At 40.4% G+C, this 25,234-nt stretch overlaps 1 protein-coding gene, 8 non-coding genes and 1 pseudogene across 9 annotated transcripts; all 10 read right to left on the minus strand.

Moving 5' to 3' along the window:
* Positions 1-5,196: 5,196 nt before the first annotated feature.
* On the minus strand, positions 5,197-7,075 carry LOC109897736 (ADM). Its single transcript, XM_020492277.2, has 4 exons — positions 6,873-7,075; positions 6,157-6,416; positions 5,853-5,975; positions 5,197-5,690 (listed from the first exon to the last, which is right to left on the minus strand). The coding sequence occupies exons 2-4, from the start codon at positions 6,402-6,404 to the stop codon at positions 5,399-5,401; spliced, it is 663 nt and encodes a 220-aa protein (XP_020347866.1). The 5' UTR covers positions 6,405-6,416; positions 6,873-7,075; the 3' UTR covers positions 5,197-5,398.
* A 6,956-nt stretch (positions 7,076-14,031) lies between these two features.
* Positions 14,032-14,220, minus strand: LOC116375997 (uncharacterized; annotated as a pseudogene).
* A 3,152-nt stretch (positions 14,221-17,372) lies between these two features.
* LOC116375973 (small nucleolar RNA U3) lies at positions 17,373-17,588 on the minus strand. The gene has a single exon (XR_004211376.1). It is a non-coding gene; the product is annotated as a small nucleolar RNA U3 (small nucleolar RNA).
* A 789-nt stretch (positions 17,589-18,377) lies between these two features.
* On the minus strand, positions 18,378-18,593 carry LOC116375974 (small nucleolar RNA U3). Its single transcript, XR_004211377.1, has one exon. It is a non-coding gene; the product is annotated as a small nucleolar RNA U3 (small nucleolar RNA).
* A 789-nt stretch (positions 18,594-19,382) lies between these two features.
* On the minus strand, positions 19,383-19,598 carry LOC116375975 (small nucleolar RNA U3). Its single transcript, XR_004211378.1, has one exon. It is a non-coding gene; the product is annotated as a small nucleolar RNA U3 (small nucleolar RNA).
* A 789-nt stretch (positions 19,599-20,387) lies between these two features.
* LOC116375982 (small nucleolar RNA U3) lies at positions 20,388-20,603 on the minus strand. Its single transcript, XR_004211385.1, has one exon. It is a non-coding gene; the product is annotated as a small nucleolar RNA U3 (small nucleolar RNA).
* A 788-nt stretch (positions 20,604-21,391) lies between these two features.
* LOC116375965 (small nucleolar RNA U3) lies at positions 21,392-21,607 on the minus strand. The gene has a single exon (XR_004211368.1). It is a non-coding gene; the product is annotated as a small nucleolar RNA U3 (small nucleolar RNA).
* Positions 21,608-22,396: 789 nt separating this feature from the next.
* Positions 22,397-22,612, minus strand: LOC116375983 (small nucleolar RNA U3). Its single transcript, XR_004211386.1, has one exon. It is a non-coding gene; the product is annotated as a small nucleolar RNA U3 (small nucleolar RNA).
* A 788-nt stretch (positions 22,613-23,400) lies between these two features.
* Positions 23,401-23,616, minus strand: LOC116376056 (small nucleolar RNA U3). The gene has a single exon (XR_004211451.1). It is a non-coding gene; the product is annotated as a small nucleolar RNA U3 (small nucleolar RNA).
* A 788-nt stretch (positions 23,617-24,404) lies between these two features.
* On the minus strand, positions 24,405-24,620 carry LOC116375976 (small nucleolar RNA U3). The gene has a single exon (XR_004211379.1). It is a non-coding gene; the product is annotated as a small nucleolar RNA U3 (small nucleolar RNA).
* Positions 24,621-25,234: the final 614 nt, after the last annotated feature.

Below are 25,234 nucleotides of genomic sequence, written 5' to 3' on the forward strand. Positions count from 1 at the left end.
AGTGAGTCCACCAGATCAGAGGCACTAGGGACATCAATGATGTCGCTCTCGCTGCTGGTGATTCTTTGATCCACCTCTACGCAGACGACACCATTCTGTATACCTCTGGCCCTTTGGACACTGTGTTAGCTAACGTCTAGATGAGCTTCAATGCCATACAACTCTCCTTCCGTGGCCTCCAACTGCTCTTAAATGCAAGTAAAACTAAATGCATGCTCTTCAACCGTTCGCTGCCTGCACCTGCCTGCCCGTCCAGCATCACTACTCTGGACGGTTCTGACTTAAAATATGTGGACAACTACAAATACCTAGGTGTCTGGTTAGACTGTAAACTCTCCTTTCAGACTCTCAGACATTAAACATCTCCAATCCAAAATGAAATCTAGAATCGGCTTCCTATTTCGCAAACCAAGCATCCTTCACTCATGCTGCCAAACATACCCTCGTGAAACTGACCATCCTACTGATCCTCGACTTTGGCGATGTCATTTACAAAATAGCCTCCACCACTCTACTCAACAAATTGGATGCAGTCTATCACAGTGCCATCCGTTTTGTCACCAAAGCCCCATATACTACCCACCACTGCGACCTGTATGCTCTCGTTGGCTGGCCCTCGCTTCATACTCGTCGCCAAACCCACTGGCTCTAGGTCATCAACAAGTCTCTGCTAGGTAAAGCCCCGCCTTATCTCAGCTCACTGGTCACCATAGCAGCACCCACCTGAAGCACTCTCTCCAGCAGGTATATCTTACTGGTCACCTCCAAATCCAATTCTTCCTTTGGCCTCCTCTCCTTCCAGTTCTGTGCTGCCAATGACTGGAACGACCTGCAAAAATCTCTGAAGCTGAAGACTCTTACCTCCCTCACTAGCTTTAAGCACCAGCTGTCAGAGCAGCCCACAGATCACTGCACCTGTATATAGCTCATCTGTAAATAACCCATCCAATCTATTTCATCCCCATACTGTATTTATTTATTTATCTTGCTCCTTTGCACCCCAGTATCTCTACTTGCACATGCATCTTCTGCACACCCTACCATTCCAGTGTTTAATTGCTATATTGTAATTACTTCACCACCATGGCCTATTTATTGCCTTTACCTCTCTTATCCTACCTCATTTGCACATGCTGTTTATAGATTGTTCTACTGTATTATTGATTGTATGTTTGATTATTCCACGTGTAACTCTGTGTTGTTGTATGTGTTGAACTGCGTTGCTTTATCTTGGCCAGGTCGCAGTTGCAAATGAGAACCAGCCTACCTGGCTAAAAAAAGGTGAAAAAAAAATGTTTGGTTGATAGTTTAGTGAGTCCACCAGATCAGAGGCAGTAGGGATGACCAGGGATGTTTGGTTGATAGTTTAGTGAGCCCACCAGATCAGAGGCAATAGGGATGACCAGGGATGGTTGGTTGATAAGTGTGTGAATGACTATTTTCCTGTTCTGCTGAGCATTCAAAATGTAATAAGTACTTTTGGGTGTCAAAGACAATGTATGGAGTAAAAAGTACAATATTTTCTTAAAGGAATGTAGTGAAGTAAAAGTAAAAGTAGTAAAAAATATACATAGTAAAGTAAAGTACAGATATCCCAAAAAAACAACATAAGAAGTCCTTTAAAGTAATTTTACTTAAGTACTTTACACCACTGCTAGTAACTGGCTAGCTTGGTCTTAAGCCAGCATGGAACAAAGCTGGGGAATGGTTGCCCAAAACTCTGACGCAGGTGTCATGTCATACATCAAACAGGAAATTGATACAAACTTCTTGACTTTATTGATATTAATGATGTATGAACATTGCTTATATATGTATAAATGTATTGAAATATACCCAGACCTCACCCTGTAAAGTTTCAACTGAAATTTTCCAAATGAGCTAGCCAGCTACACTACATGACCAAATGTATGTGGACACCAGCTCGTCGAATGTGTCATTCCAGATTCGTCCGTCGGACTGCCAGATGGTGAAGCCTGATTGATCCCTACAGAGAACGTGTTTCCACTGCTCCAGAGTCCAATGGCGGAGAGCTTTACACCACTCCATCCAACGCTTGGCATTGCGCATGCTGATCTTTGGCTTGTTTGTGGCTGCTTGGCCACGGAAACCCATTTCATGAAGCTCCTAACGAACAGCTCTTGTGCTGACGTTGCTTCCAGAGGCAGTTTGGAAGTCAGTAGTGAGTGTTGCAGCCGAGGACAGACGATTTTTACGCGTTACCCGCTTCAGCACTCGACAGTCCCGTTCTGTGAGCTTGTGTGGCTTACCGCTTCGCAGCTGAGCCGTTGTTGCTCCTAGAGGTTTCCACTTCACAATCACAGCACTTACAGTTGACCAGGGCAGCTCTAGAAGGACATAAATTTGACGAACTGACTTGTAGTAAATGTGGCATTCTATGACGGTGACAGGTTGAATGTAACTGAGCCCTTCAGTAAGGTCATTCTACTGCCATTGTTTGTCAATGGAGATTGCATGGAAATGTGCTAGATTTTATACACCTGTCAGCAATGGGTGTGGCTGAAAAGGCTAATCTACTAATTTGAAAGGGCGCCACATACTTTTGTGTATAAAAAACTCAGCAAAAAAATAAACATCCTCTCACTGTCAACTGCGTTTATTTTTATGTGTAAATATTTGTATGAACATAACAAGATTCAACAACTGAGACATAAACTGAACAAGTTCTACAGACATCTGAGTAACAGTAATGGAATAATGTGTCCCTGAACAAAGGTGGGGTCAAAAGTAACAGTTAGTATCTGGTGTGGCCACCAGCTGCATTAATTACTTGCAGCGAATCTCCTCCTCATGGACTACACCAGAATTGCCAGTTCTTGCTGTGAGATTTTACCCCACTCTTCCACCAAGGCACCTGCAAGTTCCTAGACATTTCTGGGGGGAATGGCCCAAGCCCTCACCCTCTGATCCAACAGGTCCCAGACATGCTCAATGGGATTGAGATCCGGGCTCTTTGCTAGCCATGGCAGAACATTGACATTCCTGTCTTGCAGGAAATCAAGCACAGAATGAGCAGTATGGTTGGTGGCATTGACATGCTGTGGAGGGTCATGTCAGGATGAGCCTGCAGGAAGGGTACCACGAGGGAGAAGGATGTCTTCCTTGTAACGCAGTGTTGAGATTTCCTGCAATGACAACATGCTCAGTCAGATGATGCTGTGACACACCGCCACCAGACCATGACGGACCCTCCACCTCCAAATCGATCCTGCTCCAGAGTACAGGCCTCGGTGTAATGCTCATTCCTTCGATGATAAATGCGAATCCGACCATCACCCCTGGTGAGACAAAACCGCGACTCATCAGAGAAGAGCACTTTTTGCCAGTCCTGTGTGGTCCAGCGATGGTGGGTTTGTGCCGGTGATGTGCCTACAAGCCTTCAGTCCAGCATCTCTCAGCCTATTGCGGACAGTCTGAGCACTGATGGAGGGATTGTGCGTTCCTGGTGTAATTCAGACAGTTGTTGTTGCCATCCTGTACCTGTCCCGCAGGTGTGATGTTCAGATGTACCGATCCTGTGCAGGTGTTGTTACATGTGGTCTGCCACTGCGAGGACGATCAACTGTCCGTCCTGTCTCCCTGTAGCTCTGTCTTAGCCGTCTCACAGTACAAACATTGCAATTTATTGCCATGGCCACATCTGCAGTCCTCATGCCTCCTTGCAGCATGCCTAAGGCACGTTCACTCAGATGAGCAGGGACCCTGGACATCTTTCTTTTGGTGTTTTTCAGAGTCAGTAGAAAGGCCTCTTTAGTATCCTAAGTTTTCATAATTGTGACATTAATTGCCTACCGTCTGTAAGCTGTTAGTGTCTTAACGACCGTTCTACAGGTGCATGTTCATTACTTGTTTATGGTTCATTGAACGAGCATGGGAAACAGTGTTTAAACCCTTTACAATGAAGATCTGTGAAGTCATCCGTATTTCTACAAATGATCTTTGACAGACAGGATCCTGAAAAAAGGGATAATAATTTTTTTGCTGATACAACCAATTTTCAGTGGCCCCGTCGAAGACCAACTACAGCCTCTTGAGCAAATCGCTGACGTAAACCATATTACCTGGAACCACCATTTCAGTAATGGGCGAAAAAAAAGTCCAAGTAACAGATTTGATTAGTTTAGACAAATGTATATTTGAGTAGCTTAAGATGAATTAAATCAATCAATGTACATGCAAAAACATAGATATTGAAACAAACAACTCTAAAAAAATCATCCTGCAATAGAGCATGCTGGGAAATATGATAATGAAGGGTGTGGTTTTGTTTTAACACTGGTAATTAAGTTAACACTTACAGAGTGACTTTAACACCTGAATCAACACTAGAAATCAACACTTTGTAACAATTTGCTGTGTATATACATTGCACTTATCTCTATATACATAAACTCAAGTTCAAGTAGATAATCCTTTATGAGTACACAATACATAATACATTGACCAAATATTTCTGTTACAGTGTCTCTCACCACCATTGATATTGTTTTGAACTGATATTGGTGGTGTGTGTGAAATTAGTCAGTCAAGAGCATGTTATATGTCCTCCTCTTCTCCTGCTAGGCTCCTGGCCCAGCTCTAGTCCCAGCCTAGTCCAAGGGTTAAACTCTAGTCCCAGCCCCAGTCTAGTCTAGGGGTTAAGCTCTAGTCCCAGCCCCAGTCTAGTCTAGTCTAGGAGTTAAGCTCTAGTCCCAGCCGCAGTCTGGTCTAGGGGTTAAGCTCTAGTCCCAGCCCCAGTCTGGTCTAGGGGTTAAGCTCTAGTGCCAGCCCCAGTCTAGTCCAAGGGTTAAACTCTAGTCCCAGCCGCAGTCTGGTCTAGGGGTTAAGCTCTAGTCCCAGCCGCAGTCTGGTCTAGGGGTTAAGCTCTAGTGCCAGCCCCAGTCTGGTCTCAGAGTTAAACTCTAGTCCCAGCCCCAATCTAGAGGTTAAGCTCTAGTCCTAGCCCTAGTGCAGTGGTGTGGTTTGGAGCGACAGTATTCAACCAAGCCACTCTTTCTATGCCACCACAGGGGTGAGAGAATGTCTCCTGAGCTGGGAAAGAGACAGAAGCGTGTCAAGTTCCACAGCTCTGAGAGTGCAGAAGTCACTGCAACACGAATATATACACACACACAGCTATTTTTAGACCCCCCCCCCCCCCCCCCCCCCCCCCCCCCCCCCACACACACACACACACACACCTTCTTGCGCCCCTCTATCTTCCATCCAGTGGTGTGAAAATTGTTTCCTGCTCCATTGACCTTGTCCTTCCTTTTCCCCATGCAGGAAAGGAATGCTCAGGAATAGGACCTCAGTAATATCTCAGCCAGCCCCAAACATTTAAAAAAGTGCTTGATATTCGCTAGATCGACACTCCTCTTCCTGTTCTCTGCCCGTCTCAAGTTTGTCTGAGAGGGATGGCCTGTAGGTGGAGTCCTTGGCTGCACTCTCTGCTGCAGTTCAGTCTCACTCTGCCTGCTTGGAGACTTAGCGTTGCGTAGCGCTGTGGGAGTGACTGTGGCGACCTGCGGCGGCGTCCGTAACCCTGTGAGCTGATCTTGTCCTCCGGGGCTCTGTTGACCTTTAACTTGTTGTTGAGGATGTGTAGCCGATGGGCCAGGTCATGCAGGCTGCATGTTCCCAGAGAACAGCCTGGTCTTTTCACTGAGGTCACAATGGATCTTCTGGACCTGGAAGAGAAAGAGATCAAAATGAGATAAGAGAAGAAATAGAGATTTCTAAAGATTGACTGAAATTAACTTGACCAAAAACCATTCAAATGTGACCTTTTTATATTAGTAAAAACATATATATTTTTTTATACACCAGAGTGACCATTATTGAAATAACACCTGGAATGAAATACTGAGGGGTCTGTCTCCTCTCTCTGCCCTGGTCCACTGAGGATCCCTGAGTTCACTGCAGAGCTGCTTTGGAAATCTTCTCTTGTGCGGCTCTGTAACCAGACTCTAAATCTACCACAGAAGAAGAAGAAGAAGAAGAAGAAGAAGAAGAAGAAGAAGAGAAGGCATAATGCAGAAATAACATACTTCCTCCTAGACACATCAAAGACAGAACACACATCCTATCCAATAATCCTGTACACTCTATAGAATTAGACGGTGGCCACCGTTCATCATTCGTCAATCAGGTTACCTCTTTTTCATGTTGGAGTTGAGGTCAACTTTGGTGCCTTTGACCAGCGGTAGAACTGTGCCTTTCACCAGCGGTAGAACTGTGCCTTTCACTAGAGGTAGGACTGTGCCTTTCACCAGCGGTAGAACTGTGCCTTTCACTAGAGGTAGGACTGTGCCTTTCACTAGAGGTAGGACTGTGCCTTTCACCAGCGGTAGAACTGTGGCTAGAACACACCCGCAGATGATGGTTTGAAGATGCACTTTCATATTGGATGGAGCCTGCGAATAAGATGATGATTTATGATTTATATTTAGATAGTCTCATCTACTTGTGAGAAAAGGTGAGCAGTGTCTCCTGGCTCCAAAAGTATACCTGGATTATACCATGCTTACATAAGATGGTCCAAAAAGCCAGTTATGTGAACTCTGACCCTCTTCAGTCCCTGGTCATTAATTTGCCCAATATAATATCTGGACAAAAACGGTTGAGTATTGGCTAATTTCTCTGTGCTCAGGAATACCATACATTCTACATGGATGTGAGTGACAAGTCATCTCCTTCAGTCTTCTTCTGTAATAACAATATAATAAGAAAATTGCACTGCTGCAGACAGACAGAAAACAAAGATAGCACTCCCTACATTCCTGCCCTGACTTCAGAGAAAAACAAAATGATCTGATACAAGTCAGAAAGAAAATATACATTCTCAAATTCAAATGGCAGATTTCACTTACCTCAGGCTCAAAACAATTCACTTCACTGGGAGGCTGCCAGTTGCATAGATCTCTCCAGTTACTGGATGCTTTTTCTGAGGCTGTAGTTACCTATTTGTCTGAGTGTACACAGTCAACGTGAGAGGCTTTATAGGGGTGGGTGGGAAGGACTTTTACCATATTGACAGTCAATGTGGGAGGGGCTTGTCTATGTGACAACTTGTATTGTACTCATCCTCTCCAACAGACTGTGAACCCTGTAATGTAGCAAAGCTATTACAGAACAACAATAGAAACGCAACATGTAACAACATTCAATGATTCTACTGAGTAACAGTTCATTTAAGGAAATCAGTCAATTGAAATAAATTCCTTAGGCCCTAATCTATGGATTAGGATTCTTCGGTGAACAAAAATATAAACACAACATGTAAAGTGTTGGTCCGATGTTTCATTAGCTGAAATAACAGATCCCAGAAATGTTCCATAAGCACAAAAATATTATTTCTCTCAAATTCTGTGCACAAATTTCTTTACATCCCTGTTAGTGAGCTTTTCTCCTTTGCCAAGATGATCCATTCACCTGACAGGAGTGGCATATCAAGAAGCAGAGTTACAGGCTTTGGTTTTTCCATTTATGTTTTGAGGTTGGACTTTGGCACGTGTAGCCCATTAGCACGTAGGGTGCACCGGTTAGTGTCACCTCGTTAGCCAGAATGTGTTACACCTGTGCTGGTTGCGTCTCCTTAGAGGGAAGATTTTTCACCTGCGCTGCCCAGGTGCTATTTAGGAGTGGCTTGCCCAGTGACCCAGATGTCTTGAGAGATGGGGCGCGTCAATGCCTTTAGTTGGCGTGCCCTATTTGATTTCTAGAAAAACATTTATTTGTCAGATTTAGTTTTCTTTAAGTCCGTTGTGGGTTTTTCTTTTGTTTGCCTCTTCTTTGGCAAATGTATTGGGTGCTCATGGTGAGTGTTTTTGGTTCCAGTTGTAGTTGCTAGTCAACATACACCCCCTAAAACCCCAACTGTTTTGTTTTTGTTGTTGTCAGTGACTCTTTGTTAGTTCCCCCTTCTTGCTTGGGAATGTAACAATGGCATGATCATTACACAGGTGCACCTTGTGCTGGGGAAAACTAAAGGCCACTCTAAAACGGGCAGTTTTGTCAAACAACACAATGCCATAGGTGTCTGAAGTTTTGAGGGAGCAAAACAGGAACGTCAACCAGAGCTGTTGCCAGAGTAGTGAATGTTAATTTTTCTACCATACGGCACTTCCAACGTCATTTTAAAGAATTTGGCAGTATGCCCAACCGGCCTCACAACCGCAGACCACATGTATGGCGTCGTGTGGGTATGCGGTTTTCTGATGTCAACGTTGTCAACAGAGTGCTCCATACTGGCAGTGGGGTTATGATATGGGCAGTCATAAGCTACAGTTAACAAACACAATTGCATTTTATCAAAGATAATTTGAATGCATAAAATAACCGTGACGAGCTCCTGAGGCCTATTGTGAGGCCCATTTTGTTAAAGGTACAGTTTGTGACCAATAGATGCGTACAGTTGAAGTCGGAAGTTTAAATAGACTCAGGTTGGAGTCATTAAAACAAATTTTTCAACCACTCCACAAATTTATTGTTAAACTATAGTTTAGGCAAGTCGGTTAGGACATCTGCTTTCTACTTTTTTTTCTAACAATTGTTTACAGACAGATAATTTCACTTGTAACTCACTGTATTACAATTTCAGTGGGTCAGAAATGTATATACACTAAGTTGACTGTGCCTTTAAACAGCTTGGAAAATTCCATGTCATGGCTTTAGAAGCTTCTGATAGGCTAATTGACATAATTTGAGTCAATTGGAGGTGTAAAAAAGCCAGACTACGGTTTGCAACTGTACATGGGGACAAAGATTGTACTTTTTGGAGAAATGTCCTCTGGTCTGATGAAACAAAAATCGAACTGTTTGGCCATAATGACCATCATTATGTTTGGAGGAAAAAGGGGGATGCTTGCAAGCCGAAGAACACCATCCCAGCCCTGACTCTAACGGTGTTCTTCGTTTGTTGAAAGAGAGGACCGAAATGTAGCGTGGTGGTTACTCATGTCATTAATGAACAAAGTGACGATACATGAAATAACTTAATAAATACAAAACAACAAACGGAACGTGAAACCTAATACAGCCTATCTGGTGAACACTACACAGAGACAGGAACAATCACCCACGAAAGACAAAGCGAACTCAGGCTACCTAAATACTGTTCCCAATCAGAGGCAACGAGAAGCACCTGACCCTGATCGAGAACCGCCTCAGGCAGCCAAGCCTACACTCGACACACCCCTAATCAACCACAATCCCAATGCCTACAAAAAAAACCAATACGACAACACAATAACCCATGTCACACCCTGGCCTGAACAAATAATTAAAGAAAACACAAAATACTAAGACCAAGGCGTGACACTGACGCACGGGGTGCATGTTCTGGGGGTGCTTTGCTGCAGGAGGGACTGGTGCACTTCACAAAATAGATAGAATCACGAGGAGGTAAAATTATGTGGATATATTGAAGCAACATCTCAAGACATTAGTCAGAAAGTTAAAGCTTGATCGCAAATGTGTCTTCCAAATGGACAATGACCCCAAGCATACTTCCAAAGTTGTAGCAAAATGGCTTAAGGACAACAAGGGTTAAGGTATTGGAGTGGCCATCACAAAGCCCTGACCTCAATCCTTAATGAAAATTTGTGGGAAGAACTGAAAAAGCGTGTTTGAGTAAGGAGGCCTACAAACCTGACTCAGTTACACCAGCTCTGTCAGGAGGAATGGGCCAAAATTCACCCAACTTATTGTGGAAAGCGTGCAGAAGTATACCCGAAATGTTTGACCCAAGTTATATAATTTAAAGGCACTGCTACCAAATACTAATTGAGTGTATGCAAACTTCTGACCCACTGGGAATGTGATGAAAGAAATGAAAGCTGAAATAAATCATTCTCTCTACTATTATTCCGACATTTCACATTCTTAAAATAAAATGGTGATACTAACTGACTTAAGACAGGTAATTTTTACTAGGATTAAAATGTCAGGAATTGTTAAAAACGGAGTTTAAATGTATTTGGCTAAGGTGTATGTCAACGATCGACTTCAATTGTATCTGTATTTCCAGTCATGTGAAATCCATAGATTAGGACCTAATGAATTTTTTTAAATTGACAAATTTCTTCATATGACATGTAACTCAGTAAAATCAATGAAATTGTTGCGTGTTGCATTCATCTTTTTGTTCATTATAATGTTTACATTCTGTCATAAGGAGCACATGTTCAACTTCATAAAAAACACGCATGTCAAATGGTCCCGTACAGTCAAAATCATGTTTTTAATCAAATTAGATGATATTTGGATGAAACCAGATCAAAGTAGGATGACCAAAAATCACTGTTGCTGCTACATTGATGAAGTTTGATCATAAAGTGAGTGGTCCCTTCTCCCATGTCAAACACGTGGATTCAGGGAGGATTATTAATACAGCAGCCGTTGTGTGTGCAGCAGGGAGTGGCAATTGAACATTTCAATTGTTGAAACCTTTCTAGCCCGTCTATCTGTGGGTAACAGAGTTGACATGTTATGCTCAACCCTCTCAATTATCCATCACGAAACACAGAAAATGACCCAAAACGGTAGAACCAGCTCAACCAATGTTCAATGTTTCTTTAAAAAAATATATTTATGAAGTTTCAACATATTAAAACAATAATTCTGTTTATGTAACAGGGTTGACCTTAAAATCTCCAGAAATGAGTTTGTCAAAGCTACAAAATAACCAGGACTTTACATTTATGGTGAAAACAAAGTATTTTGGGGGTTAAGTGGGTTAACTGAGGGACATGTCAAAACGCTGAATTTTGGTACTTTAGTAAATCTTTATTCATATTGAAAATCTGATTTATTGACTTCTCTATGTGGTCTATAGTAAAGGGCACTTACTTTAATATAGCAGGCTTTTAAAATGACATATTGCTGCACAATTTCTCTTAAAATATCAAAAGGGATGCAAAAAGCACTCATTTCGTGGAACGCCCCGCCCCATATACAGTCTGAGAGTGACATTCATATTGACACCCAAATAAGTAACACTTTTTTTTACAGGCCACTCATTGTCGTCAGTTTTCACACACAAAAAAACTATTTGTACTGTTTCTGCTTTGTAACTTGTAACTGGTAATTTCTGTGTTACATGTGACAGAGCTCTGACTATAAGTTCATTGCCACTAAGTCAGGAAATGGTTATGAGCCAGAGGGATAAGGCTTTAGTCTGACCCTAACTATTTTACCCATTTACACATTCTCGCAATATTCAAGGAATGTTCATTCAAGCTATTTCCGATACCAGTTTTTAGAACCAGATGTCAATTATAGGCCTATTTTAGGATTCAGCACAAACTTAAACTCATTACTGCTCAGCAAAAGTCATCGTAAGGCCGGGATTTAATCTGCTCGTGCTTTGTCTGCAATAGATTTTGTAAGGCAATGTTCACGGATTCGCAGAGACCACATAAACAATAAACGCTGCATATTTCGGCTCAATCAGAAATCACCTTTCAATGGTTCATTATCCAAATCCAGTGGGACTAAATCCGGGCTAAACCATAAATTGTTTGGGATACCCAACTGATGATTGGCTCTCGGTTGCCGAAGCATGCTGTGATGGTCTCATTTTTTATTCACTGCAATTAAAAACGTTGGTTTTGATTGCCAATCTGTGCTCAGAGAACACTCATGCGTAGAACAAAGAACACTCATGCACAGAACACTCATACACAGAACACTCATACACAGAAAACTCATGCACAGAACACTCATACACAGAACACTCATGCACAGAACACTCATGCACAGAACACTCATGCACAGAACACTCATGCATAGAACATTTTAATCATTTGGTGATTCATCCCATTCTTCTGAAGCAACCTCAGGTCTTAACAACCTGCCACATAGTTCATCTAATTAGTCAAATACTAAATAGTCCAGAAGTTAGTTATCTGAAGTCAAGCAATGTCACAGAAATATATATTTTTATTTATATATACACATTTTATTAGAATTAGCCCTAGTCTTGACGTAATTTAAGATGTATTATGATTCAGAGTTAGTCAGACTTTTTCAGACAACACTCACTGCAACATGTCCAGAATTTAAAATAGGCAGTTCATTTTCTGTGGTTATGACAACGGCACGTTAAGTGCTCTATTATGTACTGTGGATGTATTTTAAACAGGCGATAAGAAGCGGTGAACGTGCCAAATGAGATGCATGGCCAGTCTGCACAGTTTCCACTAAATAAAAGTGATTTGAAACCAAATTGCATGCACTTCGTTCCTAAAATGTGGAGATGAAAGAAATTTAGAAAGAAATGCTATTGCTTATTTCAATAGGTTGTATTGTGCATAACAAATTCAATTTACTTAATCAATCAATCAATCAAATGTATTTATAAAGACCTTTGTACATAAGCAGTTGTCACAAAGTGCTCCACAGTAACCCATCCCAGAATTATTCTGTTGAACAAGGCAGCGTAAATTTAAGGCAAGCCAATGTGTTCACTAGTAATTTGCCCAAAGTTGTTGAAAATATTTTAGTTGCATTTTGGTGGGCATACAGTACCAGTCAAAAGTTTGGACACACCTACTCATTAAATGGCTTTTCTTTATTTGAACTATTTTCGACATTATAGAACAAGAGTGAAGACTTCAAAACTATGAAATAACACATATGGAATCATGTAATAAACCAAAAAAGTGTTTAGCAAATCTAAATATATTTAATAGTAGACACCCTTTGACTTGATGACAGCTTTGCACACATGGCATTCTCTCAACCAGCTTCACAAGGCAGTCACCTGAAATGCATTTCAATTTACAAATGTGCCTTGTTAAAAGTACATTTGTGGAATTTATTTCCTTCATAATGTGTTTGAGCCAATCAGTTGTGTTGTGACAAGGTAGGGTGGAACTGAAAGTTTCTTCAAGTGCAGTCACAAAAACCATCAAGCGCTATAATGAAACTGGCTCTCATGAGGACCACCACAGGAAAGGAAGACCCAGAGTTACCTCTGCTGCAGAGGATAAGTTCATTAGAGTTACCAGCCTCAGATATTGCAGCCCAAATAAATGCTTTCCACAGTTTAAGTAAAAGACACATCTCAACTCTCAGCATCAACTGTTCAGAGGAGGCTGCGTGAATCAGGCCTTCATGGTTGATTTTCTGCAAAGAAACCACTACTAAATGACACTAGTAAGAAGAAGAGACTTGCTTGGGCCAAGAAACACAAGCAATGGACGTTAGACCGGTGGAAGTATGTCCAAATGAGTCCAAATGTAAGATTTCTGGTTCCAACTGCCGTGTCTTTGTGAGATGCAGAGTATGTGATTCCCATCGTGAAGCATGGAGGAGGTGGTGTGTGGGTGCTTTGCTGGTGACACTGTATGTGATTTATTTAGAATTCAAGGTACACTTAACCAGCATGGCTACCACATCATTTTGTAGTGATACACCATCCCATCTGCTTTGCGCTTAGTGGGACTATCATTTGCTTTTCAACAGGATAATGACCCACCACACCTCCAGGCTGTGTAAGGGCTATTTGATTAAGAAGGAGAGTGATGGAGTGCTGCATCAGGTGACCTGGCCTCCACAATCACCCGACCTCAACCCAATTGAGATGGTTTGGGATGAGTTGAACCGCAAAGTGAAGGAAAAGCAGCCAACACATACTCAGTATATGATCCTTCAATACTGTTGGAAAAGCACTCCAGGTGGAGCTGATGAGAGAATGCCAAATGTGCAACGCTGTCATCAAGTCAAAGGGTGGCTACTTTGAAGAATCTAAAATCTAAAATACATTTAGATTGGTTTAACACTTTAACCACATCCATGTATTGGAAGGAATATCCTAAATGTTCATCACGGATAGCAAAACCTAACACTTTAGAAACACATTTCTGAAGTAAATAACTGTAGAAGTGATCATAGAATGTATCATCTTGGTGGAGCAGCTTTTGTGATCAAGGTGGAGTGTCTTGAAAAGAGCATTTGCACCACCGGTATGTGTTGCATTTTCAGAGTCAAAAGCTATTTCCATTTATTTTAACATGATCAGCATCCACTCAGAACATGTTTCCTTCATCCAAATCCCATTGAAGAACAAGCAACAGTCGTCAATGGTGGAACGAAAATGAGCAAAGTCACTCCTAGCCACGAGACACGCTCTGAAAGGAATATCTAAAATCTTCATCATTATTTCTTCATTACAAGATTTAGTTGAGGTTTAGGGTTTAGTGAATGATTTGTCCTAAATACAAAATGCTTTTTGTTTTTGAAATATTTATGACTAACTTATTCCTTGCCATCCATTCTGAAACTAACCGCAGCTCTTAAGTGTTGCAGTGATTTCACTCGCTGCAGTAGCTGACGTGTATAGTGTTGAGTCATCCGCATACATAGGCACATTGGCTTTGCTCAGGGCCAGTGGCATGTCATTAGTATAAAAATAAATAAGAGGCCTAGAACGCTACCCTGGGGAATTCCTGATTCTACCTTGATTATGTTGGAGAGGACTCCATTAATGAACACCCTCTGTGTTCTGTTAGAGAGGTAAATCTTTATCCACAAAATAGCAGGGGGTGTAAATCCATAGCACATACGTTTTTCCATCAGCAGACTATGATCGATGTCAATAGCCGCACTGAAGTCTAACAAAACAGCCCCCACAATTTTTTATCATCAATTTCTCTCAGTCAATCATCAATCATTTGTGCAAGTGCCATGCTTGTTGAATGTCCTTCCCTATAAGCGTGCTGAAAGTCTGTTCTCAAAGTTTACTAAGAGTTGGTAACAGGTTCATTGGTCGGTGGTATTTGAGCCAGTACAGGGGCCTTAACTATTCTTGGGTAGTTGAATTACCTTTGCTTCCCTCCAGGCCTGAGGGCACACACTTTCTAGTAGGCTTAGATAGAAAATATTGCAAATAGGAGTGGCAATATCGACCGCTATTATTCCATCCAAGTTGTCAGACCCCGGTGGCTTGTCATTGTTGATAGACAACAATACCTTTTTTTTCAAAATTCTAAATAATTTGATCAGTTATATTTGGATTTGTAGTGTCAGCATTTGTTGCTCACATGTCATGCCTATGTTTGCTAATCTTGCCAATGAAAAAAATAATTAAAGTAATTGCCAATATCAGTGGCTTTTGTGATGAATGAGGCATCTGATTCAATGTATGATGGAGCTGAGTTTGTCTTTTTGCCCGAAATTTGATTTAAGATGCTCCAAAGCTTTTTACTATCATTCTTTAAATCTTTTTTCTTTGTTTCAGAATATAGTTTCTTTTTCTTTGGATTCAGTTTAGTCACATGATTTCTCAATTTGCAGTATGTTTGCCAATCTGTTGTGCAGCCAGATTTATGTCCCATTCTTTTACCTCATCCCTCTCAACCATACCATTTTTCAATTCCTCAACAATCCATGGGGATTTAATAGTTTTTACAGTCATTTTCTTAATTGGTGCATGCTTATTAGTAACTGGAATAAGACATTTCATAAATATGTCAAGTGCAGTGTCTGGTTGTGCCTCATTACACACCACAGACCAACAAATATTCTTTACATCAACCACCTATCAATCACTACACAACTTATTGTATGACCTCTTATTCAGTATATTTGGCCCAGCCTTTGGAACTTTGGTTTTCCTAAATATGGCTATTATATTGTGATCACTACATCCAATGGATTTGGATACTGCTTTAAAGCAAATTTCTGCAGTAATTGGTAAAGATGTGATCAATAAAATGTTTGATGATTTAACTTCTGTGCTGTTTGTAACTACCCTGATACAGTAGGTTGACTGATAACCTGAACCAGGTTGCAGGCACAAGTTACAGTTTGAAGCTATTTCTTGAGTGTGAAGTTTGATGAAAGCAAGTCCATATTTAAATCACCCAGAAAATATACCTCTCTGTCGATATCACATACATTATCAAGCATTTCATGTTGTCCAGATACTGACTGTTAGCACTTGGTAGTCTATAGCAGCTTCCCACAAGAATGGGCTTTAGGTGAGGAAGATTAACTTGTAACAATATTACTTCAATATTATTTAACATGAGAACCATTTAAAGATTTACAGGAATGTGGTTCTGAATATAAATGGCAACACCTCCACCATAGGCATTTCTATATTTTCTGTCGATGTTACAACCATGTATTTCTACCACTGTATCATCAAAGGTATTATCTAAGTGATTTTCAGAAATTATGAATGTCATCTGTTACAAGCAAATGATTGATGTCATGAACTTTGTTTCTTAAACTACATATGTTAATGTGGGCTATTTTTAGCACTGTTCTGAGATGTTTGATTATTTTCATTGGTTTACTGGGAAGCCTAGCAGAAGTAGACATGCTGATCTTAATTATGTTAGTGCAGGGTGAGATGCACACCGCCTCAGGGCTAACAGTATAACTCTGGTTCAAAGGCACATAATTACAGCATACAATAGCTGCAGAATCAGCAGAGGCATTCAGGGCAGTTAGAGCGACATAAATTAGGTCACTTACATTGTGTATTCCAACATTACCGGGATAATGTACATTTGCTGAAGCATTACGACAACGGTAGGAATTAACTGATCTGATCTGGTTTTGGGTCATTGATAAGTCATTGTGTCAACGCAGTAAATACCTAATAAACTGATCGCTGAAAGTATAGTTTTCATTAATGTTGCATTCTCAGCATCAACAGTTGTTGCAATCAAATTATGTTAATTATGGAGAATTGCTAGGTTCCTCAAATGAGAAATATGGTCAACATTGCTGGTTGCCAACAGGTAAAATATGACCTAATGTTGGTGGACAGCCATCCAGATTTCAAAGCTGTTTATTTTTGTTGAAGTCTACCCCCGTTTAAACATTGTGTGTTTTAGCTATAGACGTATGGGTTGTACCATCAGATTTGTCTTTGTCTTCCGCATCCAGTGGTACCAAGAGTTAGTCTGTGTGATTAACGGGGCTGAGATAGAGCTGTGTTTGTGAGACAAAGATGGATTCCGAAGGTGCCCAGGCCCGGGTCTTTTATTTACAAACACATCTGTAGAGTCAGAATGGTTTGAATTACAAACTACTAAAAGCTATCTATGAAAAGCTGAGACTCTATCGAACATGCACATGTAACATGTTTTGCTCTATGACACTCACAAGCTACAGAAAAGTTGTTAGAAAGTACAAGGTTCTTCTACGTATAAAGGTCAAAGGTTGTCCTGAAAGGAAAATGTTAAAACACCTCATTTTGAAGCAATATATATGGGCTGGACATGGAGATCAATGAAAGCCAGAGAACTGAAAAGATTATTGCTGGGGTCTCAGGACTGATTCAAGAGGTTTTATTTTACTAACGATAAGGATTTGGGAGACATTTCAGTAGTTTTTATTGTACATGGTTAACATCCACTCAGAACATATTCCCTTCATCCACATTCATTGAAGAACAAGGAACAGTCATCAAAGGTGGAAGAAAAATGAGCAAAGTCATTTCTAACCACCAGATTCATGCTCTGAATGGGAATATCTTGAATCGTCATCATGGATAGCGAGATCTACCACTTTAGACACACATTTCTCAAGTAACGCACTATAGAAATGATCCCTGAAAGTATAGTCTTGCTGTATAAGTTCTTGTGATCAAGGTAGAGCATCTTGAAAAGAGCATTTGCACCACCGGTTTGTGTTGCGTTTCTCAACATCAACAGTTGTTGCAATCAAATTATGTTAAATATGGAGAATTGCTATGTTCCTCAAATGAGAAATATGGTCAACGATGCTGGTTGCCAAACAGGTCAAATATGACCTAATGTTGGTGGACAGCCATCCATATTTCAAAGGCAGTTATTTTTGTTGAAGTCTACCCCCGTTTAAACATTGTGTGTTTTAGCTATAGACGTATGGGTTGTACCATCAGATTTGTCTTGGTCCTCCGCATCCAGTGGTACCAAGAGTTAGTCTGTGTGATTAACGGGGGCTGAGATAGAGCTGTGTTTGTGAGACAAAGATGGATTCCGAAGGTGCCCAGGCCCGGGTCTTTTTTTTACAAAAACATCTGTAGAGTCAGAATGGTTTGAATTACAAACTACTAAAAGCTATCTATGAAAAGCTGAGACTCTATCGAACATGCACATGTAACATGTTTTGCTCTATCACGCTCACAAGCTACAGAAAAATTGTTAGAAAGTACAAGGTTCTTCTACGTATAAAGGTCAAAGGTTGTCCTGGAAGGAAAATGTTAAAACACCTCATTTTGAAGCAATATATCTGGGCTGGACATGGAGATCAACAAAAGCCAGAGAACTGAAAAGATTATTGCTGGGGTCTCAGGACTGATTCAAGAGGTTTTATTTTACTAACGATAAGGATTTGGGAGACATTTCAGTAGTTTTTATTGTACATGGTTAACATCCACTCAGAACATATTCCCTTCATCCACATTCATTGAAGAACAAGGAACAGTCATCAAAGGTGGAAGAAAAATGAGCAAAGTCATTTCTAACCACCAGATTCATGCTCTGAATGGGAATATCTTGAATCGTCATCATGGATAGCGAGATCTACCACTTTAGACACACATTTCTCAAGTAACGCACTATAGAAATGATCCCTGAAAGTATAGTCTTGCTGTATAAGTTCTTGTGATCAAGTTAGAGCATCTTGAAAAGAGCATTTGCACCACCGGTTTGTGTTGCGTTTCTCAACATCAACAGTTGTTGCAATCAAATTATGTTAAATATGGAGAATTGCTATGTTCCTCAAATGAGAAATATGGTCAACGATGCTGGTTGCCAACAGGTCAAATATGACCTAATGTTGGTGGACAGCCATCCATATTTCAAAGGCAGTTATTTTTGTTGAAGTCTACCCCCGTTTAAACATTGTGTGTTTTAGCTATAGACGTATGGGTTGTACCATCAGATTTGTCTTGGTCTTCCGCATCCAGTGGTACCAAGAGTTAGTCTGTGTGATTAACGGGGGCTGAGATAGAGCTGTGTTTGTGAGACAAAGATGGATTCCGAAGGTGCCCAGGCCCGGGTCTTTTTTTTACAAAAACATCTGTAGAGTCAGAATGGTTTGAATTACAAACTACTAAAAGCTATCTATGAAAAGCTGAGACTCTATCGAACATGCACATGTAACATGTTTTGCTCTATGACACTCACAAGCTACAGAAAAGTTGTTTGAAAGTACAAAGGTTCTTCTACGTATAAAGGTCAAAGGTTGTCCTGAAAGGAAAATGTTAAAACACCTCATTTTGAAGCAATATATCTGGGCTGGACATGGAGATCAACAAAAGCCAGAGAACTGAAAAGATTATTGCTGGGGTCTCAGGACTGATTCAAGAGGTTTTATTTTACTACCGATAAGGATTTGGGAGACATTTCAGTAGTTTTTATTGTACATGGTTAACATCCACTCAGAACATATTCCCTTCATCCACATTCATTGAAGAACAAGGAACAGTCATCAAAGGTGGAAGAAAAATGAGCAAAGTCATTTCTAACCACCAGATTCATGCTCTGAATGGGAATATCTTGAATCGTCATCATGGATAGCGAGATCTACCACTTTAGACACACATTTCTCAAGTAACGCACTATAGAAATGATCCCTGAAAGTATAGTCTTGCTGTATAAGTTCTTGTGATCAAGGTAGAGCATCTTGAAAAGAGCATTTGCACCACCGGTTTGTGTTGCGTTTCTCAACATCAACAGTTGTTGCAATCAAATTATGTTAAATATGGAGAATTGCTATGTTCCTCAAATGAGAAATATGGTCAACGATGCTGGTTGCCAACAGGTCAAATATGACCTAATGTTGGTGGACAGCCATCCATATTTCAAAGGCAGTTATTTTTGTTGAAGTCTACCCCCGTTTAAACATTGTGTGTTTTAGCTATAGACGTATGGGTTGTACCATCAGATTTGTCTTGGTCTTCCGCATCCAGTGGTACCAAGAGTTAGTCTGTGTGATTAACGGGGGCTGAGATAGAGCTGTGTTTGTGAGACAAAGATGGATTCCGAAGGTGCCCAGGCCCGGGTCTTTTTTTTACAAAAACATCTGTAGAGTCAGAATGGTTTGAATTACAAACTACTAAAAGCTATCTATGAAAAGCTGAGACTCTATCGAACATGCACATGTAACATGTTTTGCTCTATGACACTCACAAGCTACAGAAAAGTTGTTTGAAAGTACAAAGGTTCTTCTACGTATAAAGGTCAAAGGTTGTCCTGAAAGGAAAATGTTAAAACACCTCATTTTGAAGCAATATATCTGGGCTGGACATGGAGATCAACAAAAGCCAGAGAACTGAAAAGATTATTGCTGGGGTCTCAGGACTGATTCAAGAGGTTTTATTTTACTACCGATAAGGATTTGGGAGACATTTCAGTAGTTTTTATTGTACATGGTTAACATCCACTCAGAACATATTCCCTTCATCCACGTTCATTGAAGAACAAGGAACAGTCATCAAAGGTGGAAGAAAAATGAGCAAAGTCATTTCTAACCACCAGATTCATGCTCTGAATGGGAATATCTTGAATCGTCATCATGGATAGCGAGATCTACCACTTTAAACACACATTTCTCAAGTAACGCACTATAGAAAGGATCCCTGAAAGTATAGTCTTGCTGTTTAAGTTGTTGTGATCAAGGTAGAGCATCTTGAAAAGATAATTTGCACCACCGGTTTGTGTTGCGTTTCTCAGCATCAACAGTTGTTGCAATCAAATGATGTTAAATATGGAGAATTGCTATGTTCCTCAAATGAGAAATATGGTCAACGATGCTGGTTGCCAACAGGTCAAATATGACCTAATGTTGGTGGACAGCCATCCATATTTCAAAGGCAGTTATTTTTGTTGAAGTCTACCCCCGTTTAAACATTGTGTGTTTTAGCTATAGACGTATGGGTTGTACCATCAGATTTGTCTTGGTCTTCCGCATCCAGTGGTACCAAGAGTTAGTCTGTGTGATTAACGGGGGCTGAGATAGAGCTGTGTTTGTGAGACACAGATGGATTCCGAAGGTGCCCAGGCCCGGGTCTTTTTTTTACAAAAACATCTGTAGAGTCAGAATGGTTTGAATTACAAACTACTAAAAGCTATCTATGAAAAGCTGAGACTCTATCGAACATGCACATGTAACATGTTTTGCTCTATGACGCTCACAAGCTACAGAAAAATTGTTAGAAAGTACAAGGTTCTTCTACGTATAAAGGTCAAAGGTTGTCCTGGAAGGAAAATGTTAAAACACCTCATTTTGAAGCAATATATCTGGGCTGGACATGGAGATCAACAAAAGCCAGAGAACTGAAAAGATTATTGCTGGGGTCTCAGGACTGATTCAAGAGGTTTTATTTTACTAACGATAAGGATTTGGGAGACATTTCAGTAGTTTTTATTGTACATGGTTAACATCCACTCAGAACATATTCCCTTCATCCACATTCATTGAAGAACAAGGAACAGTCATCAAAGGTGGAAGAAAAATGAGCAAAGTCATTTTTAACCACCAGATTCATGCTCTGAATGGGAATATCTTGAATCGTCATCGTGGATAGCGAGATCTACCACTTTAGACACACATTTCTCAAGTAACGCACTATAGAAATGATCCCTGAAAGTATAGTCTTGCTGTATAAGTTGTTGTGATCAAGGTAGAGCATCTTGAAAAGAGCATTTGCACCACCGGTTTGTGTTGCGTTTCTCAGCATCAACAGTTGTTGCAATCAAATTATGTTAAATATGGAGAATTGCTATGTTCCTCAAGTGAGAAATATGGTCAACGATGCTGGTTGCCAACAGGTCAAATATGACCTAATGTTGGTGGACAGCCATCCATATTTCAAAGGCAGTTATTTTTGTTGAAGTCTACCCCCGTTTAAACATTGTGTGTTTTAGCTATAGACGTATGGGTTGTACCATCAGATTTGTCTTGGTCCTCCGCATCCAGTGGTACCAAGAGTTAGTCTGTGTGATTAACGGGGGCTGAGATAGAGCTGTGTTTGTGAGACAAAGATGGATTCCGAAGGTGCCCAGGCCCGGGTCTTTTTTTTACAAAAACATCTGTAGAGTCAGAATGGTTTGAATTACAAACTACTAAAAGCTATCTATGAAAAGCTGAGACTCTATCGAACATGCACATGTAACATGTTTTGCTCTATGACACTCACAAGCTACAGAAAAGTTGCTTGAAAGTACAAAGGTTCTTCTACGTATAAAGGTCAAAGGTTGTCCTGAAAGGAAAATGTTAAAACACCTCATTTTGAAGCAATATATCTGGGCTGGACATGGAGATCAACAAAAGCCAGAGAACTGAAAAGATTATTGCTGGGGTCTCAGGACTGATTCAAGAGGTTTTATTTTACTACCGATAAGGATTTGGGAGACATTTCAGTAGTTTTTATTGTACATGGTTAACATCCACTCAGAACATATTCCCTTCATCCACGTTCATTGAAGAACAAGGAACAGTCATCAAAGGTGGAAGAAAAATGAGCAAAGTCATTTCTAACCACCAGATTCATGCTCTGAATGGGAATATCTTGAATCGTCATCATGGATAGCGAGATCTACCACTTTAAACACACATTTCTCAAGTAACGCACTATAGAAAGGATCCCTGAAAGTATAGTCTTGCTGTATAAGTTGTTGTGATCAAGGTAGAGCATCTTGAAAAGAGCATTTGCACCACCGGTTTGTGTTGCGTTTCTCAGCATCAACAGTTGTTGCAATCAAATGATGTTAAATATGGAGAATTGCTATGTTCCTCAAGTGAGAAATATGGTCAACGATGCTGGTTGCCAACAGGTCAAATATGACCTAATGTTGGTGGACAGCCATCCATATTTCAAAGGCAGTTATTTTTGTTGAAGTCTACCCCCGTTTAAACATTGTGTGTTTTAGTTATAGACGTATGGGTTGTACCATCAGATTTGTCTTGGTCCTCCGCATCCAGTGGTACCAAGAGTTAGTCTGTGTGATTAACGGGGGCTGAGATAGAGCTGTGTTTGTGAGACACAGATGGATTCCGAAGGTGCCCAGGCCCGGGTCTTTTTTTTACAAAAACATCTGTAGAGTCAGAATGGTTTGAATTACAAACTACTAAAAGCTATCTATGAAAAGCTGAGACTCTATCGAACATGCACATGTAACATGTTTTGCTCTATGACGCTCACAAGCTACAGAAAAATTGTTAGAAAGTACAAGGTTCTTCTACGTATAAAGGTCAAAGGTTGTCCTGGAAGGAAAATGTTAAAACACCTCATTTTGAAGCAATATATCTGGGCTGGACATGGAGATCAACAAAAGCCAGAGAACTGAAAAGATTATTGCTGGGGTCTCAGGACTGATCCAAGAGGTTTTATTTTACTAACGATAAGGATTTGGGAGACATTTCAGTAGTTTTTATTGTACATGGTTAACATCCACTCAGAACATATTCCCTTCATCCACGTTCATTGAAGAACAAGGAACAGTCATCAAAGGTGGAAGAAAAATGAGCAAAGTCATTTCTAACCACCAGATTCATGCTCTGAATGGGAATATCTTGAATCGTCATCGTGGATAGCGAGATCTACCACTTTAGACACACATTTCTCAAGTAACGCACTATAGAAATGATCCCTGAAAGTATAGTCTTGCTGTATAAGTTGTTGTGATCAAGGTAGAGCATCTTGAAAAGAGCATTTGCACCACCGGTTTGTGTTGCGTTTCTCAGCATCAACAGTTGTTGCAATCAAATTATGTTAAATATGGAGAATTGCTATGTTCCTCAAGTGAGAAATATGGTCAACGATGCTGGTTGCCAACAGGTCAAATATGACCTAATGTTGGTGGACAGCCATCCATATTTCAAAGGCAGTTATTTTTGTTGAAGTCTACCCCCGTTTAAACATTGTGTGTTTTAGCTATAGACGTATGGGTTGTACCATCAGATTTGTCTTGGTCCTCCGCATCCAGTGGTACCAAGAGTTAGTCTGTGTGATTAACGGGGGCTGAGATAGAGCTGTGTTTGTGAGACACAGATGGATTCCGAAGGTGCCCAGGCCCGGGTCTTTTTTTTACAAAAACATCTGTAGAGTCAGAATGGTTTGAATTACAAACTACTAAAAGCTATCTATGAAAAGCTGAGACTCTATCGAACATGCACATGTAACATGTTTTGCTCTATGACGCTCACAAGCTACAGAAAAATTGTTAGAAAGTACAAGGTTCTTCTACGTATAAAGGTCAAAGGTTGTCCTGGAAGGAAAATGTTAAAACACCTCATTTTGAAGCAATATATCTGGGCTGGACATGGAGATCAACAAAAGCCAGAGAACTGAAAAGATTATTGCTGGGGTCTCAGGACTGATTCAAGAGGTTTTATTTTACTAACGATAAGGATTTGGGAGACATTTCAGTAGTTTTTATTGTACATGGTTAACATCCACTCAGAACATATTCCCTTCATCCACATTCATTGAAGAACAAGGAACAGTCATCAAAGGTGGAAGAAAAATGAGCAAAGTCATTTCTAACCACCAGATTCATGCTCTGAATGGGAATATCTTGAATCGTCATCATGGATAGCGAGATCTACCACTTTAGACACACATTTCTCAAGTAACGCACTATAGAAATGATCCCTGAAAGTATAGTCTTGCTGTATAAGTTCTTGTGATCAAGTTAGAGCATCTTGAAAAGAGCATTTGCACCACCGGTTTGTGTTGCGTTTCTCAACATCAACAGTTGTTGCAATCAAATTATGTTAAATATGGAGAATTGCTATGTTCCTCAAATGAGAAATATGGTCAACGATGCTGGTTGCCAACAGGTCAAATATGACCTAATGTTGGTGGACAGCCATCCATATTTCAAAGGCAGTTATTTTTGTTGAAGTCTACCCCCGTTTAAACATTGTGTGTTTTAGCTATAGACGTATGGGTTGTACCATCAGATTTGTCTTGGTCTTCCGCATCCAGTGGTACCAAGAGTTAGTCTGTGTGATTAACGGGGGCTGAGATAGAGCTGTGTTTGTGAGACAAAGATGGATTCCGAAGGTGCCCAGGCCCGGGTCTTTTTTTTACAAAAACATCTGTAGAGTCAGAATGGTTTGAATTACAAACTACTAAAAGCTATCTATGAAAAGCTGAGACTCTATCGAACATGCACATGTAACATGTTTTGCTCTATGACACTCACAAGCTACAGAAAAGTTGTTTGAAAGTACAAAGGTTCTTCTACGTATAAAGGTCAAAGGTTGTCCTGAAAGGAAA

The sequence above is a fragment of the Oncorhynchus kisutch genome, linkage group LG10, assembly GCF_002021735.2.
Source record: "Oncorhynchus kisutch isolate 150728-3 linkage group LG10, Okis_V2, whole genome shotgun sequence".
NCBI classification, from domain to species: Eukaryota; Metazoa; Chordata; class Actinopteri; order Salmoniformes; family Salmonidae; genus Oncorhynchus; species Oncorhynchus kisutch.

Excerpts from the sequence above, each read along its gene's own strand:
- LOC109897736 (XM_020492277.2), bottom strand. The coding sequence starts at position 6,404 with ATGAAAGTGCATCTTCAAACCATCATCTGCGGGTGTGTTCTAGCCACA. Across the intron at positions 5,976-6,156 it reads AACTCCAACATGAAAAAGAG|ATTTAGAGTCTGGTTACAGA; the intron begins GTAACCTGATTG and ends CTTCTGTGGTAG. Across the intron at positions 5,691-5,852 it reads CCCTCAGTATTTCATTCCAG|GTCCAGAAGATCCATTGTGA; the intron begins GTGTTATTTCAA and ends TTTCTCTTCCAG.